The sequence below is a fragment of the Acomys minous genome (genome assembly GCF_964271855.1).
Source record: "Acomys minous genome assembly, chromosome: 10".
In the NCBI taxonomy this organism is placed as follows: Eukaryota; Metazoa; Chordata; class Mammalia; order Rodentia; family Muridae; genus Acomys; species Acomys minous.
This window is the reverse complement of record NC_140491.1, coordinates 67,015,283-67,035,819: the sequence shown is the minus strand read 5'-3', so window position 1 is coordinate 67,035,819 and position 20,537 is coordinate 67,015,283. Positions and strand designations below refer to the sequence as shown.

Sequence of the window (20,537 nt, the reverse complement as noted above, 5' to 3'; positions counted from 1 at the left end):
AGAAGATGGCATTGTAAACCTTAGAGCTGGAGCTAGCAGCTTGTGAGCTCCCCAACGTGGGTGCTAAGGCATGGGACTCTCATTCTTTAAAGAACAGCAAGCACTAAGCATGAAGCAATCTCTCCAGCCCTTTGATATTATTCAATAGGTATTAAGAATCATGCCAAGATCAGCGACAGCACATGCCATCAACTAAAGATTAGGATAAAACCAAATTACAAAACCTTCACAACCTTCCGAGCCCCACCCCAGCCTTGGAGCCAAGCCTGACCCCTGCACCCCAGCTCTCCCCTGCTTCTCTACCCTTCCTGAGGGTCTTGGTTCCCAGCACACTGGCCTCTACCCACAGCACCCCTCCTCTTTCCCACATTCCCAGCGTGCTTCTGCCTCTTAACCTTGTCACTAACCTAGTTCAGGCCCAGTGGCTGGTCTCTGCCTTTCTTGTCAGGTGCTTTAGAGAGAATCTACTGAAGGGCAGGATGGGCTTCTCCAGCAGAGCTTATGTGTCAGTTTGACACCAGGGCAGGGCCATGCCAAACGGCTGGGCTTCCAGGGAATGTTCCTGGTTGTCTGATTTGCTCCCATGTTTCTGTATCACAGGCAATCCTGGAAAGGCTTCTCTTAGACCCACTTGTAGCAGTAGGACTGTGCATCCGGGCAGGCTGTCATCTCCTCAGGAGTTGACATGCTCCTCAAAATGTCCCCCACAGCTCCAGCTACTCTTGGGGCAGGTACATGGGACCTGGTGATGCAGGGCTCTGCCTAGAGCCACCAACTCAAAATTTCTGTGCTGCCTGCAAGGAATGTGCCGTTGTGGGAACTTCCCTGGGAGCAGAGGACCACGCAGGTACTGGAACTCTTGAACGCAGGGAGACCATCAAAGTGGCAGCAGGGGAGCAGTTTAGGTCTTAGTGTTAGAGGGTCTCCCCAGGCCTTGAATAACTAGGGCAGGGTGAGATGGAGCAATGTGCCCAAAGGCTTGAGGAAAGATGTATGGTCCAGGCAGGAGGGCTAATGTGGAGTTCTCGAGAGATGTGTATTCTAACGAGGTTTTAAAAACCAAATTAACATTTAAATAAAGATCACAAACTACCGGGGCATGCTTCAAACATCACAGTGAGAGCTCCATGTTCTCATGTTCTTGTACCTAGTTGATCAGTCAAAAACTGGAGATGATAATGTTTTAAGTGATGAGCGAAGCCAGCAGCTTGTTCCAGTCTGACTCAGTTAAGCTCTTACAATATTTTGACTGTTGGAGGAAAATTAATAATGGGATGTTAGGCGGTAGATTAGCTGAAACTAAATATCAACACAGCTCGATTTATTTTTGGACGGCTGAGCTCATCCCTTCAGAGAACAGAGGCAGCCTTCATTACACCACCAGCTCCTACCTCCCAGGGCGGGCGGCAGGACAGCTCCCAGGGAGCAGAGCTGTGAGCTGCACCCAGGAGGTGGAGAGCTTAGACGGCACAGTGGCTACAGTTTGCAGTATATCGGCCACAGGTGATGCCCTAAGCTTAGCTCACAAAGACACCAGAAGAGACTTCACGAGTCACCAGCTGGCTGGTTTCAGGTCCAAGCCAGTTCAGTCCCTCACAAGGAGCCAGTGGACCAAGGCACAAGAGTGAGATCAGGCAAGCTTTTCTGTCCTTTTGTATTCAGCGTATAGCACTGACTTGCCTCTAGCCTCGTCCTCACTTACATGCACATGCTACCATGGTGATGAAGAAGTTCCCAGTGTGTTCTCCCAGGTCAAATGTCCTGGGTGGATGGTGATGGCTCCTGTTTCTAAGGAGGCTTGAAGCCCTGGTGATTCTAGACTTACAGAGCAGCTTTGGCTTCGGATGAGCCAAACAGACCCCAACTGCTTAAGGCAGAAGCCTCAGAAAGTGTCAACTTGCCCTGTTCCCCCACGCCTTCTACTCAGTGGAGAGGCTGCCAACCAAAGCTGTGGGATCCCAAGTCTCAGACTGCTTGGCAGTGATTGCTTAGAGAGTGAGAACACCAAGATGGGTTCACCTAAAGCTGCCTTTGGTCAATGGACTGCCTGGGTCAGCGACCCTGCTGCTTCCTACGCAGACGCAGATGCCAGCCAAGAACCTTCTCACACAGTGAAGCTGGAGGCTCCTAACTGGAGCCTTAGGCTGGGGCTTAAGACTGCGTGTGTGCGTGCATGGGTGTGGGTGTCAAATAATGCAAAGCTGGAAAGAATCCCAGTGTATCAGAAATGCCATGTAAGCAGCCATGGGATGGACTGTACTGGACAACACTATACATGGTAGAAACAACACACACAGCATGGTGACAACTCTGTGACATAGAGCACACTGGTTTGTAAGGGAGAAGAAGGGCCACTCTCAGGAAGGTGACCTCAGGTGGCAAAGCAGGGTATGGGGAAGAGCACATGCGGGCCCTGCCCTGCTTCTCAATTAAGTGGTGAGCTTTATAGTTACAGATACATCACCCAGATTGTATGTACGTCATTGTATCTATCAAATTACATTTCTTCAAAGAGAAAAGTCACCAGCACAGTGCCTGGTAGTCTGTTAATGCCACCAGCGAGAGTTGCCCATCCTCAGAGAGAGGCCAGCAGCCTAGAAGCTTGGTGACAAGATGGGGACCCCAGTCAGATGGACACAGCTGGCCCACTGGGAAGACAGGAGATGAATGCTGTGCAAGCCACGGGCCCTGTTCTCACTGCTGCTCATTTATCAAGTGCAGGGTTGCTTTCTCAGCCCCTTAGGGAATTGCTTTCTCTCTACTCCTCACATTTGTATAGGGCATCTAAGTCCCAATTTTCACCCCCAACAAGGGTGGGGAGCAACTTCAGGTCAGGCCACCAGGAAGCTCCTTCCAGGCTGACAAGGGTGGGAGGCCGGATGACAGATCCAGGGTACCAGAAGGACACTGTTCCAGTCCATGTTTGGGGCTTCATGGAGCCCCGGTGCTTGTTCTGCTGGGTGGCTCAGCTGCATGTCTGCTTTGTGAGCATCCTGCATCATAGAACAGCCTTGTCTGCCTAAGTGAGTTGGGCAGCCTCTGCCGCCTGCTTTGGGATGAAATGTTGCTTCACTGCCAAAGCTCAGATGTAGTGCAGGCTCTGGCAAGGGAGGAGGACTGCTGGCCTGTCCTATTCCAAGTCCCCAGCTGCCCCTTCCTATCAGTCCTGAGTGCTGTCCAGCATCCTAGAGTCACCTCCACAAAGCCTTTCTCCTCGTGACCCATGCCTCCTGTGGAGGCGCACTGCACACCTTCAAGCTTCCTGCTGAAGTCAGGGAGTGGGTGACTAGCAAAGGTGGTGAGGAGGTAGCAGTAGTTGGTCCTGACCTCCTCACCCCTAAGGTGACAGTCGCCTCCCTCCATCCAGAAGATGGCGTGCTGCACCATCCTCTCAGAGCACTGCAGCCTAAGTTAATGCCATTGCTTAAAAGGAGAAGCCGAACAAAGTAGACGTGGCCAGAGTATAGTCACCCACCTCTACGATAAACAAGCACCACTGACTGCAGCTCTGTGTGCCGCAGTCAGCCGGAGGCATGCAGACCCGAACAGTGCTTGTTGGTTGGGCATGGTATGTGTAATGTGGGTCTTTCCCTTGCATGGAGCCCCAAACTCTTTCATCAGCCTATCGGAACAGAAGTTCCATGAGTAGGTGACTGAGGCCCAAGTTGCCCACTTTGTCAGATGAGAGGAACTCAAGTGTCAGGCCTGCCTCTAATCCTGCTCCACGCCAAGATCTTATCCTCTTCATGAAATGGAAGCTCAATGACCTGGAAATAATGTGAACAAACCTATTTCTCTGAGGAGGCTTTGTTTTTATCTTTATCAACTCTTTGGTCTCTGTCAAGTCTGCCAACAGGGTGTGCGCACTGCTGTGAGGTCTGAGGGAGGCAGGAAATACCTTTCATATAAAGAAAACCACTTTCTTTTCCTTGCAAAAGAACACTGTACTATAACATTTTCTTTCTATTTTAGCCCAAAGATTTTTATAGACAAGGAGAAAAACTACTCAAATGGATTTCAGATATGTGTGTGTGTGTGTGTGTGTGTGTGTGTGTGTGTGTGTGTATGGATGAATATATATGAAACATTGCAACCTTAGGAAGTTCACATCCTTTCCATTCATGGTCAAAGTAAACATGCACAAACAATGAAGGGGCTGGGTGAAGAACGGTCCACCGGGGTGCCTGGTGACCCATAAGGTTATAGGCAGAAAATGCCACAGCAGCGAGAGTTCATGGGCCCAAGGCAGCAAGGCTCCAAGCAGAGCCTTGCTTTCCCGATGCCCACCAGAGGCCATCCCTTGTACAACACACTGCCATAAAACACGTGTCCCAGGAGGGGCTCTTTAGGTGCCGATCACCACAAAGATCGTCGGAAACCTTCTCACAGACACCACATGTACCCAGGCCATAGCACTGGCCAATTTATGAAAGCAAAAACACCCGTGGACTGAAAGGCCAGAACACTCAGCTCAGACAATAGAGTAGGAAGTCATTGGTGACAAAGGTTCAGATGCTTTTGCCTAAAATGTGAGGGTGGTAAATGATTTCACGGCCCACGTAGTCCTAAGGCAACAGCATGTTCGTTCTCTTTAGCAGGGTACCATAGCTAAAAATCACTCAGCACAATCTCTTGGGGGAAATATAAAATGTACCCCAATGGTGGTAGGGAGGCTGTCACAGGACCTGACTTGAGGTCAAAGAGCTTAAGGTGCCTTCTCTCTTGGTAATTCTCACTCAGGGCCGTGACTTGCTCAAAAGCAAGGTTTCAGAATACAGTTTATCTATCCTAAAGCACTGCTTCTCAACCTGTGACCCCTTTGGGGGCGGACCTACCCTTTTACAGGAGCCGCCTAAGACCATCAGGAAACACAGAGATTTACATTTCGATTCATAACAGTAGCAAAACTACAGCTGTGAAGCAGTAACTTATCAAGTAGTAATTTTTTGGTTGGGGGGGGGGGTGGCCACAATATGAGGAACCATTGGGTAGCTGAGTGTGTGCATGTGGGGGCCAGAGGTAGAAGTCAGGTGTCACTTTCCACCTCACTTTTTGGATAAGGTCTGTTGTCGGACCTGGGGCTCACCAACTGAGTCTGGCCACCATACCAGCGTGCTGCAGGACCCCGCTGCCTCTGTCCTCCAAGCACGAGGTTTACAGTCCATGTCACCATATACTCTCAGCTTCGTACAGGGGCCCAGGATTCAGACTCAGGCACTTTACTGATACAGTCATCTCCTCAGCCTCCACAGGCAGCTGAGCTACAAGACAGGCTTTTCCTCCACAGGTCCCCACACACAGGCAGGCAGACTTACCAGAAGCATTGCTGAAGTCCCATTGGGTCTGGATAGGTGAATGGACATTTCTGGAAACATCCTGTCAATGCGGCTGATCACATCATCAACATATCTAGGGGTGGAAGAAGTACATAAGTGTGAACTGGAGTCCTGTCGGAGGCTGGAAATCCATAGGGATGAAGACGTCATCTCATACTTAATACCCAACTTTTAATCAGTGTGATATCTTTTGAAGAAGGCATGATTACAAAACCCCTCCGGAAAATATCTTTTTTTTCCCCATAATCCTTTGCACAAGGTGTGTGTATGTATATATATATGTGTACACACACACACACACACACACACATTGTTTTTATTGTTTTGTTTTGAGGCAGGGTTTCTCTGTGTAGCCTTGGCTGTCCTGGAACTCATTTTGTAGACCAGGCTGGCCTTGAACTCACAAAGATCCACCTACCTGTGCCTCCCCAAGTGCTGGAATTACAGGCGTGCATCACCGTGCTCAGGTTATTTTTATATTTTAAATAAAGGGCCCTGAATTCACTTTAACTTTCAACTGGACTCCACTTAAGCACAGGCCTGTGCTTCAACCATGCCTTCTTTCGTCAGACCTAACAGTTGTGCTTTCAGTTTCCTTAGCTTTCTGTTGGCTTTTATTTGCTCAGCTTTCTATGTTCCTATTACCACTTTATTCCTAAAACCTTTCTTAGTATAGTCAAATACATCAGGTGAGCTAGCAGCCCCATTTCCATCCCTCCACTGGCATGGTGAAGCCTGCATCTCCCAGGGTTTAGTACTCACTGAGACCACTGGCACTAAGCATTTGGTGTGGTGCCGGGTACTTATTAAGCATTCACAGATGACAAGAGCGCTGGCAGTCGGTCCCAAGAGCCCTCCTGCCTCGCAGTGGAGGCTCACTGGGAACATGCCGGCCCACAGCATACACAGAGTTAGCTCTGCTCCCTACACAGGAACCATGGCAGCTCACTATCTAGACATGGCATCATAAAAGGTACCTTCGACTCAGTAGCCAAGACCCAAAACTACCTCTTAAGGGCAGCAAATTAAATTACATGCCCATTACATCAGGGACATGTTAAGGCAAATTTCCTGGGGGAAAGCGGAGACCAGCTCCTTGATCACATGATATAAAATCTCAGTCAGACACCTGGGGCTCACGAGAGGCAGCACGCAGAGGAGCGCCATCTGTTAAAATGAACAGGAGCAGCTCTCAGGACCATCCTGTGGGCTCTCATGCTGAAGGAGGGCAGGAGGAGCTGCAGAAGGCCTGGTAACTATCAACGAGGGCAGTGGGCATGTAGGTGTGAGAAGAGGTTGGTGCTGCTGGGGCGCTCCTGGGGAAGGTGGCCTGATGGTCCTCAAGTAGCCCAGACTCCATGGTGCCACAGCAGCAGCCACCTTCCCCTCTCGAGGACCACCAAGGGGAGCTGAACTTGCTCCAGTCATTTCTTGAAGGTAAGGCCTCACTCTATTAAGCTGTGAGAGCTTTGGAAACCTGGGTGACTATGGGGGGGGTCTTTTGCGATCCCATCGACTCAGCCTCATAGTACCTGACTTCTAAGCACAAACGCTACTGCAGAGGTGAATGGAAGAGAGGAAGGCACTGCCTAGCGTCTACCAGTGGAAGGTGCGTGATAGAGCCATGCCCACTTGGGTGCTGGCAATGCCCATCTTCAGATACTTTTCTTAATCTCTATGGGTGGTTTCAACCCATTTCTTCAGACTCAGCAGAAGCAAACAGCCTCTGTCCTGGGTGAAGGGAGGTCACTGCTAAGTCTATGCTAATGTGAGGGGGCAGCAGCGTCTTTCTGCACAGCCCTCAATCAATAGTCATCATAGCTCTGGAAGAGAGTGCAATGAATATGCACGAGTTCAGCCCAAAGACCATCACAACCTGCTCTACCTGGGACCTTTCACCTTGAAACCTGCAACGCAACCTGCAGATCAGACCCCTTAGCAGGCAGGAAGCCCCACAGCGGGGCTATGTGCCCATCCTGGGCCAACCTCACTCCTGCTTTCCTAGAGTTCCAAACCAGCCACCCGGTCCACATTTCGTTTACAGCATCCAGAGTGAGCAAATAGCAAGCGCCCCTGGTCATTTCTGAACTCTTATCAATAAATAGGGACTTTTATTTGGAAGGGAAGGTGGCGGCAGGAGATAGTTCCTAGGAAAGGCATCTATGGCTGGCACAGGAGAGTTAAGAGGCCCAGGGTGGGTTTTCTGTGGTTTCCTCCCAGCCCACCCGCCTTCCTGTGATCTTAGATAAGGCTCAGCAAATGAAAATTCCATTGAGCAGAAATGAATTCTAAGGAGACTGTTTTTCTTTGCCAGCCTAACATAAAGAAGATGCAGATTCCTTTGTTACAGGTGACATTATGCATTTGCCAAAAAGACACCAAAGAAAGTCAGCTGTACCTTTAGCTAAGGAAAACAGTGTCTAGATTTTAGATGCAGAAATCAAAACACTTCATTGCTAAATAGACCCAGCCTTAGCGATCCAAATGAGCCACTAGGAATTTGACAGAAACCAGGGAGGCTTGCCATGCCAGATTAAAAGTCTGGAGACAAAAATGGCTTTCTTTCTGCGGAGAGTGGGGGCTGGTGGCTGGGGGTGGTCTTTCGCAACGCTTCTAGAATGCTGCCTGCTTTCCAAGGCAGCGGGTGCTGCTCACGTCTGCACGTAGCTCACAAGTGCACCGGCACCCCGCTTCTAGAACAGGGCTAAGGACAGGTAGGAACGGCTTGCTCTCCTCCCACACTGCCACCATATGTCACACTCTGCTTCGTGGCAGAATCAAATTACTTTAATTTTTACCTTTGGAGTGCAGGCAAACAAGCAGCACACCGCAGCGGTGACGAGTTTACACTTGAGCAGACGCGGCCCGCACAGAAAGACATTAATTTGGAGCCAAATTGAGCAGTGAGTCACAATTTGCACATATCTGTCAACCTGTTAACAGGGTAATAACTTGGAAGGATTGCTGTTCCTATTTACACTATAGGAGCCTTTCAAAACTGGAGAAGCTGCTGGGCTCTCCTTGACTCCAACGCGCAGCTCAGTGGCCTAAGAACTCAGCCTGGGAACACAGGCTTCCAGAAGCCACAGGCTTAGATCAAGGTGAGTCTTCACTTCAGTGTTTTCAGGCAGAAAGTTAACTTTTAAGCAACTAGTGTGTCCTGTTTCCTGCCCCATCCCTAACGAAGACCAGGCACTCAGTGGTTTAGGATGTTAGCCTGTGTAGAGTAAAGCAGCAACCCTTTCCAAACCCTCCCCAGGCCTCAGGCGGCTTCCTGGGGTGGGACTGCAAACTCCTGCTCAGTGTCTCTGTGGCAGCAGAAACTGCCCTCCCTACCTCCACTCCTAGACCCAACAACACTCACACCTGGGCCTTGACGTCTTGTTTCTTTAAATGGCCTTCAAAGGAGAACTGAAGAACACTGGGGCTCCAGAAGTCCCCTCACTCAGTGACCCATTGACAGTATCTCCAAGTTAAGTCCATCTTGCAAGACAGTTCTTTTTGTTTGTTTATTTGTTTGTTTGTTTTTTGAGACAGGGTTTCACTGTGTAGCCTTGGCTGTCCTGGACTCACTTTGTAGACCAGGCTGGCCTTGAACTCATAGTGATCCACCTGCCTCTGCCTCCCAAGCGCAAGACAGTTCTTGTCCTATAGGCTGGCCAGTGTCTCCATGCAACCACGCCATGTCAGCTTGGCAGAACACTACTCAGATATTTCTCGCAAACGTCAAAGGCTTTTTGTAAATATTGCTGGGTCTTCCAAATTCCTTCACTGGTGACTTTTAGTTTTCCTTAGGTCACAGAACCCCAGAGAAGGTGCTGAAAACTAAAGCTGATGCCTATATAATACTCTGCAGTTGACGCTCTTACGGTCTATTTGTGTGCCCTGATCTAAGAAGCCCTGTCTAGACCCTTTCAGAATGAAGGGCTCTGGTTTTCTTTGTTACCTTCTGAATGGTATTTTTTTTTCAGGGGGTAGGCCTGCTGCCTGCCTGTGTGTATCTTTGCGTCAGTCACTCGCTCACACAGCCTTGAGATAAGCACAGTTACAGCAGTGTGTGCATCATCTAACAGTTGTGTGGGTCTTAGAATCAGACTTCTACAATGGAGCTGTTAGGGGAGCTTATTTACTTTCTGACACACTAAAAATTGCGCGTATCTACCTTCCAATGTGTTCTGGAACACACACACATTATAAAATGGCAAATACCAAGCTAATGAACATATGCTTTACCTCACATACCACGTTTTCTGTCAGCAGTTTTCAAGAATGTGATAACCTATCATTATAACATTTTTTCAACTTATTCCTGAGACACGCGTCCTTTAGACAACATTTCTCCAAGTTGCTCCCCCATCCAAGCCCTCGGTAACCACCATTTTCCTGTCTTCCTCTATGAATTCAACTCTTTCAGGTTTGACACATGAGTGACACCTTAAACTATTTAATCTGTCTGTGCCTGGCTTATTTCATTTAATACGATGACGTCCATGTTTCTCCAGACTGACAGGGTTTCCTTCTTGTTAAAGTATCAACTGTGCCCACATCATGTTTTCTTTATGTGTTAGTATGTTGATGGGCACTTCTGATGATCCCAGATGTTGACTACTGTAGCTAAGGCTGCAGGGAACATGCGGGTGCAGATGCTGCTTCTTACTGTCTGTGAACAGACACCCAGAAGTGGAACTGCTAAGTCACATGGTGCTTCTGTTTTTAACCTTTGGAGGAAATTCCATATTAGCACGATCCCTCCACCAGTATGCAAGCATCCGTCTCCTCACGCCTCTCAGCACCGATCTCTTGTAACAGCTCCTCTCTCCCTAACCAGGTCCTGTACCTACTTACAGGATCTTAGAGGTGATCTGACTATGGGTGGCCAGCTTTGCAGGCAAAGCTGTACCCACCATGCCTTCTACGGACCTTTGCTTCTGTTTTTGGAACCACTCCTGAGGCAGGGCTCAGCAGGGACTCAAGGCTCAAGTCCTGAGAGGCCAAGGCGATCCTTCCATACAGCTGTTGCTCCCTTCAAGCCTCAGCTGCCACCTCCGTATCCCCAGATGGGCTGACCACAAAGCCCTGGCCATCTTCCTGAGGCTAACTTTCTCAGGAAAGCCTTCCCTGGCCCCATCCTTGTCCCCGTCTATCAGCCAGTCAGTGCACCCCACCTCACACAGCACTGCAGAGTCAGTCACCTCTGCACACATATAAGCATACAATCGGTGAGTGCTATTCCTTTAAAGCCCCACTTCCCTTCAGGACTCTCTAGGGTCATGTGACTGCTCTCTTCTTTGCCTCAGTGCCTGGTGCTCCTTGAGTGGGTAGACAGTGCATTAGAGACTGTCACACGGACCCAGGCGAGGCCATTATACAATGAGATGCACAAGTCTCTGCTGCAGATGAAGAGGCAAGGTGTGGCAGAGGGCACTACATTAGCCGCAGAAAGTCATGCACAATGGCAGCCAGAGCTCATTGCAAAATATACCTCAAAGAAAGGCAGAGAGCCTTTCAAGTCTTGATGCTTAATGTTTGTCCTTAGAACCCCTGCACCTGTTCTTGAGGGAGCTTCATGCCTCTTAGAAGCAAAAGCCTTCTAAAGAAGCACACTGTACCAACGCACTGGTTTTAAAATGCTACTTTTAATGAACTAATTAATTCTGCAAAAACAGTACTACAAAGATGTGCACTATCAAATCGAGACACCACCACCAAAATGATAACAACAGGGAGTGGGGAAGACGTTTCTAAAGATAACACTTCTGCAAAATATTCATTTTCTCCTCTATGTGGTAAGATACATTACAAATGGTTTATTATTAAAGACTCAAAATATTAAACTGGACAGATGGCTTAGCTCTCTAAGCCTGACCCCTCCTCAAAATGGGGAGAAAAAAAAAACCCAACCCACAAACACAACAAACCTGGCCCCAAGCCAATGCTCTCATGTTAGTGCGATGCTTAGCTGCTGCAGCCGGATTTAAATAGCATTTACCCCACACAGTGTGTAAGATCCATGCTGTTCATTTTCTCCGCCCATACACACCCTCAGAGTTAGGGATGAGTGTATTAACAAACGACTTTTCTAGAGAGGATAAGGCAGGACTGACCATGAACAGAGCCATTTGCAAGGTCTGGGAGTGAGTGAAGACTTCCCCTGACACCTGTCCTTACCCAGGAGCCTGGGTGGCCTCTGACAGTGGGTGAACAGATGGGGGCTTGTCTAACGACTCCACAGGAGTGAGGCTGGCTGAAACAACTACCAACCGTTGGTGCTGAAGGAGGAGACTAGAGGCGCAGGTCAAACCTGCTCACATCCACATTTGTAAAATGTCGGCATGGAGGCTAGGCAAGATACCTACCTGGTTGTTTTCTCAACTGTGTGCTGGAAGGCAGGAATGGGTGTACTGAGGCCAAAAACAGCCGCACCTGCTCAGGAGTCGCTGTCTCTCAACATGCTCTTCCCATCCCAACATGACAGCTACTAGCTGACCCTTTCTGAAGATGCTCACAAGCTTAACTGTCTCTTTGTGAAACTCCACACCTACATAGGAGGGTCGGCAAGTCTGAGAAGAGTGGCTTCCTAGGAATGAGAGTGGTCAGGGGAGGGTGACCTTGTTGTCCACTTTGTAGCTCATGAGTGTGCTTCCTTTCCACACTCAGGTGAACACCAGGCAAGCCAAGTACTCACTCCTTCATCTCCAAAAGCTGACCAGCACAGAGAGCCAGCGCACACTGAGGCCTGGCTGCTGTCTGCCCGGTGGCCTCTCAGGTTCCTGAACATCTCATGAGCTACACCGGGCAAATGCCCAGGAAAGGAGACTTTTTACACACTGTATTGGTTAATTTTAATGTCAACTTGACACAAGCTAGAGTCATCTGGGAAGTAAGCAGGGCAGGGCAAAACTCCTGCTTTTCAAGGAAGAAAAAGAGTAGGTCCAGGGGCTTGCCCAAGGTGAGCTTGTGGTTAAGGGGTGAGGTGAACCCAGAGCCCATGAGCAGAGAATTCTTATATACTATAGCGTGTCCCTTAGGTCTGTGAGGACCCTGTAGTAAAGTTAGAGCAACCACTTGACAATTCTGCCCTTCCTGTTCCTTCGGTAAATGTCCATCCAGTGCTAAGTGAACGCAGGGACTTGATAGTGGCCATGGCAGGAAACCGGGTGAACAGTGAGTTCATTACCTCCTCTGTGAACCCTTCGAATGTGTAAGAGAGGAAAGGGAAAGCCCACCCATACAACAAAATCATCCAGGCTCAACTCCCCCAAACACTAACTAACAGCAGCTACCAAGTCACTTGTCACTCATCGCCTTAGGTTGTGGTGAAAGGGTGGTGACTGGATGTGAGTCAGGAGAAGGCCACTCCTGGCCGACCACGGACACCTTCCCGGTTCTAGCAGTGTCCCTTCACAGCCATCACCGTTGAAGGCTGGTCACACGCGCACAGTAGCCTGCTCCGCTCTGGCTCTTTGTGAGCTGGTGGCCAGTTGTGGTGGGTCAGTTTGTTGCCTGCATACACGAGATTTCATTCCTGTGTGGTATTTTACTGCCCTGAGAGGGTGGTGCTCGCAGTGACCACCATCCCTGCACACACACTTGGTTCTGTTGGAGCAGAACCTTAAGCAAATGTGTATTGGTTGTCCCAGTGGGTCAGCACGCTCCAGCAAACTGCAGGACACTCCAGGGGTAACTGCTTTTGTGTGACAGCTTGTTTTATTTTTACTCATCAGACAACTCCTTGAGGAGAGTCCGAGGCTTCCATCTCCAGCCTCTGGGACGTGTCTACACAAAACATGCTCAATAAACACTTGGTTTTATCTAAACTGGAGAGATTTAACCAGACTGGATCAAAGCGAAAGAGATCACAAGAGTGAATCGAGCCTTCTCGTGTTACTGTTTCTTCTACAAGTCAAAGCTCTAGGCCCGAAAGTGTCACCCAACAGCAAGTGCTTCTCAGTGAGCCTGGCCCATCCTGACGGCTGTGGCATGGGCAAAGGGGTTAGGAGGAGGCGGAAGTGGGATGAAGGTGGACAGGCAGAGCCCAGGGAACCCCAACTGCTGCTCCTAAGCTACCTTCTCTGAGGCCCTCATGTGAAACTACTCACCCTTTGCAGCACTTATCACAACCTGTCGCACATCTGGGAAACTGCCTACTTATTGCTGCCTGGGCCACCAGAACAACAGAAGGCCACAGATGGCCAAGTTCACCCTGTCTCTGTTGCTGCAGTAGTCTCTCATCAGATGCTCACAAACAACAGCCTCAGGGATCAGGGGACCCAGGTGCTCAGCCTTCCTCTGGCCTCATCTCAGTCCTCTCTAGCCTTGGCTCTGTGTCTCCCAGATAAGACCATCACCTACCTCACCCAGTCGTGAGGACTGGGAAGAAAGTACCACCTAAGCTTTCAGCTCGGAATCCCAGCTAATGTCAGCAAGCGTCAGTAAGTCTCCTGCAGCCTGAGGACCCTGAAAACAGCTGGAGAGCAGGGCAGTCTTCCTAACACCTCACTCCAGTCCTGTGAGAAGGGAGAACTAAGCACAGTGCTTAGGAGAAAGGGCCGGCGGCTTGCTTAGGCACTTTAGATGCTGAAATGTGAGTTAGCACAAGGTGGGTTAGAGTAAGCAAACCAGTCTGCAGGCCAGATCAGTGCTGGCCATCTTCACTGACCCCTCTGTACTGCACTGTGCTAAGGAGGCGGGCCCACACCAACACCACAGCAACTAGACTTTTGACATCAAGGCCACAGGTCTGAGTGCTAAATCCCACCATCTAGTAGAGGCGTGGCAGCACAGCAAGGACTTAGGGACTGGGGGGCTTTGTGCCAGACTCCATGGCACAGAGGTGGCAGTAGCTGTTTCCTGTTCATTTCCTTGACAATCCCCGCCCACCCATCCTCTTCAGTGGGCTGGGCCCTGACAGTGTTGACTGCACCCACAGGCTCTGCTGCTTTCTACCTTCTGTCTGTGTTTGGCCAAAAGGAGGTACCCTGATGATGATCATGTGCGCCACCCTCCCCCTGCCTTTTGGGTCAACTTGATCCAAGCTAAAGTCACCTGGGAACAGAGAATCCCACCTAAAAAATATTTCAATCAGATTGGCCTGTAGGCAAAACTGTAGGGCATTTCTCTATTAGTGGCTGCTCTGGGGGAGGCCAGCACACTGAGCAAGCCAAGGGGAGCAAGCTAGTAAGCAGAGTTCCTCCATGGCCTCCGCCTCAGTTCCTGCCCTGAGTACCTGGCCAGACTTTCCACAGTGATGGAGTGTGACCTCAGAGCTGTAGGCTGAAAAAAAACCATTTTCTCTTCAGTTTGCTTTGGTCATGGTAAACTCTATGAAGAGGCCTGGACAGGACACGTGGACGCGGGAAAGGCGGTCAGCAGTAGTCCTACCCACCTGTTTTCACACTAGCAACCAGGGGCCAGAGCTGCCAGAAGCCTTCTTCACATAGTGCTCTGTCTGTCCCCTGGTTTCTAGCACCCAGGCCCTCCTTTCCCACAGAGGAAGGACAGCAACGCCTCTGCCCACTGAATACACACAACTCCCTCCTGCCACAAACAAGCTCGTCACCAGTCACTCCAGTCAGATTCCTTCCAGAACAGTGCAACGTTCTTCCTAAGTCAAATGCACAACAGCAAAGCAACACGGAAATCCCACAGGCTAGAGCACGAAATCCACTGACCTAGATACTGAAGGTAACTGAAGGTAACAGCAACGTGCGTGTTCTTGCCTAATAACAAGATGAAACTTTAGAGATTCTGTTCCTTAGTTAAACAACATTCCATTAGCAGGATTTCTCTGGACTATTTAGCTGAGGATGTGGCTTTGCTTAGAAACCTCCATCATTCAAACAGAAGCAGCAGGTGAGAAACAGGCACCAGGTCTGGTCAGGTCTGGTTCTTCACCTTTCTCTCCCCCTAACGCCACCCCTTCAGTACTCAAGTGAGTCTGTGGGGGCCGCCCTTACCCAAGCCCTCAGAGCCCCAACAGGCTCACATATCTGAATAACTAGTCTTCAGGAGGCAGCACTACTTGAGAGAGATTAGGAGGTGCGGCCTTGTTGAAGAAAGTGTGTCATTGGGGTGAGCTTTGGGGTTTCAGAAGTGTAAGCCCGGGTCCAACGGCTCTCTTTCTTCTTGCTGTCTGCAGACCTGGATGTAGGACTCTCTCGGCTCCTTCCCCAGCACCATGTCTGCCTGCGTACTGCACGCTCCCCACCATGATGACGACGCCCTAAGCCTCTGAGACAGTAAGTAAGCCCCAGTGAAATGCTTTCTTTTGTAAGAGCTGCTGTGGTCATGGTGTCTCTTCACAGCAACAGGCTAAGATAATCCACTACAGGAGGAAGATGGCCTCACCAAACTCATGGCTCCCTAAACTTGGAAATCTGTGGCAGTCTTTCAAATCCTTGCATGATTTCTTCTACTGCATGTCAGAAGAGTGGCCATCTATAAACCATGTCCCATGTCTCTCAGCCCTACTTGTGCCCACATTTCCATGGCATCCACTCCAAACGAAAAGAGAAGGCCATCATTTATAAGCTAGTACTTTTAACGATTGACTCAAAAAGAAGGAAAGAGTGACATAATCTAGAACCCAACTTATTTTTTCAAAGATTAGTTTTTATTATTTTAAAATATGTGTAGGTAGGTGTGAGTCTTTGCATGTGGCTGCAGGCAGCCTCAGAGGCCAGAGACACTGGATTCCCCTGGAGCTGAAAGCTCAACTCTGCTGTTCAGATGACTCCAGACCCAAACCCACCTTCTAAAATTGTGGGGTTGCAATCCACTGGCAACTCTAACGGGTTTCTAAATGAACAACAACCAAAAGTCAAGATCAAACGTGCTTGCCCACAGCACGTCACAGGACTTCACTGTGGTCTTGGTTCTGAACATTCAACATGGCACTTCACACTGCATGTGCCCTTGTACCACACACAGCACCAAACTGCCCGAAACACAGTGGGTCAAAGTCAAGACTTTGTATGTTATGAGCTGCATGGTTCACACAAAGCTTTCTGCTATGATAGAAATACATCAGTTTTCTAGTCTGCAGCCACACCACCCTGAATGCACTCAGTCTCGTCTGATCTCAAAAGCTAAGCAGGGTTGGGCCTGGTTAGTAACTGCATGGGAGAAACATAGCAGTTTTCTTACAAAAATGAAGATAGTGTTTTCCCGCTATCACTCCTCAGCGTGTATCAAAACAGCGCAAACCTTTGGACTGCTGTGTGCTAGAGCAAACACTGCTACTCAAGTCGCTGGCTTGATTTCTTAAAAAAGAAAAACAAGCATGAAATGAATTTAGGTGCAGGATCATGATGGAATTCCTAACACATTCTGAAATGGTCCTAAAGAGTCTTCTGCCATTTGTACTATGTATTTACAAGAAGAGGTGCTCTCAGCCTCTCAACATCGATGACTGTAAAACCCAAATCACTGCCCAACTCTGAACAAGGCTGAAGATGCTGTGCACCTGCCCTGGCTCAGCCTCAGTTAAGAGCTCATTCTTCATGTAAAAGAAACAAACACACCCACTGGACTGCCATGCCATTTTTCTTTCATCTCTAGTAAATAATAAAATTATATGTACACTAAAGAACTGCTTTAAAACAAACATGACTTTTTAATCAACAAATGTTTGATGTGCATGCCTATTTTATGTATCTTCTGCTGAGGGTCATGTAAAATTCTCAGGTGAAAAAGAGTCACAAAGCTTAAAAGTAGAGACAGCTTAAGAAGCTGTAATCTAGGAGACAAGACAACCCTAAGTCCTAGGAAGAGACCACAGTCCTCGCAGTGACAGGATGGATGCAGACAACCTACAGGAATCACAGCCTCTCCAAGAACACAAGGTGGACCAGAAGCCCGGTGGGCTAAAAACAAGTCTCAAATTCATGCAGAATCCATCCTTACACCAAAACTGATACTATACACGATTGGAAAAAAAAAAAAATCAGGAATTCCTTCCCAGTTTATTTGAAAATTAAACAGTAGACATCTAGAAGTCCTAGAAGCCAAAGAGAAAATCAAAAAGGAAATTACAAAATAATCTTGGACTAAATGATAATAAAATACATAAAAATGTACGGGATGCAGGTAAAGCCATGGTTAGGGGAAAATTTATAGCTTTCTGATACTTATATAAGCACTGACTAGCTAAAATTTGACTTAAAAGTCAAAAAATGGAAAGCAAGTTAATTTCAGAGAAGCAGAAGAAAATTACAATGTACATAAATCAGCATACTAGCAACCAGGTGAGAAAGAACACAGCCAGGCCCACAGATGCCACTAGCGAGAGTCATTCAGGAAGGAGACAGAATCTACCAGGAACAGGAGCAAACTGGGGACACTGTTCAGAATCCAGGATCACCAAGCATAGCGTTAAGAGGATATTGTGCAACACGTCCACGAAAGGCAGCCTTTGACAGATGGAAGTGACAGGCATGAGAAGGAGAGCAGTGCCCTCTGTCTGGGGCGGGAAGTCCACTAAAGGCCTGCAGAGCCTGTGGATGAGAGGCAAGAAGGCGGGTGGGACTGAGGGCAAGAGTCGGAAGCTGCTGGAGGGAATCGGTCTGCAGCCAGCCACAGACACAGGTGGCTTCTCATTTGCCCACAGACTGTTCCTGCAACTTCCAATGGCGATGGCTTAAAGGCAAATTGGCTATTTAAACAACCCCCCCCAATCTTCTCATGAGGTGGGGGTGAGGAACCCAGCCAGGCTGCAGTCAGTACCGCCCTCCTGAGCCATGCATGGTTTGTGAAGACGTGTAGACTCCCACACAGGCATCGCCCACAGCAGTTTCTGCAGGACAATCTCATAGGACAAACTGAGTTTGGCTTAGGTGCCCACTGACTACAAGAATGACACACACATTTGAATACAGGCAACAGTTCTGACACAGGCAGTCCTCACATTATCACTGAAACAAGATACTGTCCTCAGAAGAGCTCAGCAAAGGTGCAAGGTGGCACATGAGGCATAAAGTTGGGTGTGCAGTTGCTGGGCCTGTGCCTCAGCTCTATTGCTGAGGTAACCACTGGGCCCCAATCTTCACGGGAAGAGAACAGAAGCACAGCAGCATCTATGTCCAGAGGGTGGTTCTGAAGACTGCGTGAGCAAGCTAGAGTGCTGAGCATACACGTACACCCCTTGACACACACCCATGGAATAAGCATCTGATCACCTGGACCCTAAGCAGCAAGGTCCTTTAGTGGCCCTACCCCCATGTTCTCTTCCAGGTCACCTTAGCCTGAACACACAGGGCAGTGCATTCACAGAGAAAAGCTGAGATAAGGGGCAACATCCTGGTTCTCCATACCCACCTCAGGCAAGTCACTTGCTCCTCGTGGTGACAGTCTCCTATTGTTTGGACCAGATGATCTCTATGGCTCATTCTAGCTGTAGCCAACTCAACATGTATTCCCTAAGAGGTTACTATATACAATTACACAGCTTTCAAGAGCTGCCCATCTCTCAATGGTAATTACTGCAGAGAATTCAGTTAACCGGAACTCTCCACTCCCTGACCTTTGGGAGTAAATGGAATCTATCAGCCTTGACAGCCTAAAACCTGTCAGTATTTCTAACAGCAGCAGCATCCCAAGGACAGCTCTAGTAAAAAACACATTGCATTCTGTGATCTCGGTCCATCACTTGAAACTTCTGAAGGACCTGAGCCTACAGGGAGCCAGCAACTGCACCTGTGGGCTAAGGACGAGTGTCAAACAAGAACCCCCAAAAGCAGCTTTTCAATCAAGGGATTTACAGGAGGAGTCTGTCCCCCGAGCTCACAGACCTGCCCTCATGCAGCTGTGTGGACTGCCCTAAGGTGGCCAAGTAGGGTGCTCAGAGTGCACACCCAGCCTGTGAGGCTCTTCGAGTAGGAGGGAGAAACAACCATCCACTCAAATGGCGCCAGCTTTAGAAATGGAAGCTGGGAGAACGAGCGCCAGGTCCTGCCCTCTGAGCCCTCAGATGCCCACAGCCATAACCAGAGGCCTGCTCTGTTCACTGAGGTTATCCATCTCCCAACAGCACCACAGACATGCGAAGGGAGGCACAGGGTGTGTGTGTGTGTGTGTGTGTGTGTGTGTGTGTGTGCGCGCGCCATGGCGCTCTCAAGTCCTTGGGATTGTGAGAGCATGGACAATTACACGTGAGGGATAGTCTCCCGTGATGAAGCAGCAGTGGTGGTGATGTGACTAACAATGAAGGACGGCAACTGGGGTTGAGGAGAGCTCCACCAGTCACACTTTGGGAACACGGTGCGCAGAGCTTCCCTTCCCAGCTGGGCCAGAGAGGCAGGCAGCTCAAACATGCAAACAGGAGGCGCTGAGTGAGGACAGCTCAATGACTTGCTGTGATCTGCAAACCAGTGACAGCAGGACACTCTGAGGTTAAGCTTACGAGAAAACCCCACAGCTCTAAGTGTGGAAGGGTTGCTAGGAGCAGCGATGGGGTTCACAGTCAGCTAATCACATGGTTACTACTGCAAGGGCTGAGGGGACCAGGATGGGAATGTGCCCTGGAGAGGTTCCTTCTACATGAATGCCAGAGCAAGGAGATTAAATTCTTGTTCAATATTGCCGCTAGCCCTTGAGCTCACAGGAATTTGCCCACTACATGCCAGTCAGATGGCTGGCAGGGGATGGCAGGCTCAGATTGGCACAGTGGAGACCTTCAGAGAAGAGGGAGGCAAAAGGGCTGGGTGGTGGCTCCGAACCACACAGTTTCTGTCTGGCTTGCAATGCTCCGGTAGATTCCAGCCCTAATTCAAAGGGCTCTTTTTCTGTGGTCTTCAAAGCGGCTGGCAGATTATGTGCTGTCTAACAATGCAAAACGCTTGCTTATGATTAGTGTGGCGGACTTTTCATCAGTCCCATGAAGGCGCTAAGACCTGCTGACACGATAGCTCTGGGAAACGGCTCTTTCCACATTTCCACAGTAAATAACTGCTGGCCACTGGCCTCTGTATGTCAGGGCTAACGAAGGCAGCAGGGCACATGACAAAGCGGAGTTTTCACTGACCACTGCTGTTTCACTCTGCCGTCCGTTAACAGCAGCGACAACAGGCCAGGGTGAGGCCACTAGGAGCCCACACATGCTGGAAAGATGACAGCATGTGGCCTGTGACCTCTAGTAATTCTTCTCTTTGAAGAAGGTAGCAGGACTTGAGTGAATCACGTTTGGAAACACGCTCCAAGAGTTTG

At 49.2% G+C, this 20,537-nt stretch overlaps 1 protein-coding gene across 1 annotated transcript in view; it reads right to left on the bottom strand.

Annotated features, from left to right (window-relative positions):
• MED27 (mediator complex subunit 27) overlaps positions 1-20,537 on the bottom strand; it is a 181,781-nt gene that overhangs the window by 52,822 nt on the left and 108,422 nt on the right. Inside the window, exon 4 of the mRNA XM_084798606.1 lies at positions 5,316-5,409. Within this exon, the coding sequence (XP_084654732.1) occupies positions 5,316-5,409 (94 nt within the window). The remainder of the gene's footprint in view (positions 1-5,315; positions 5,410-20,537) is intronic.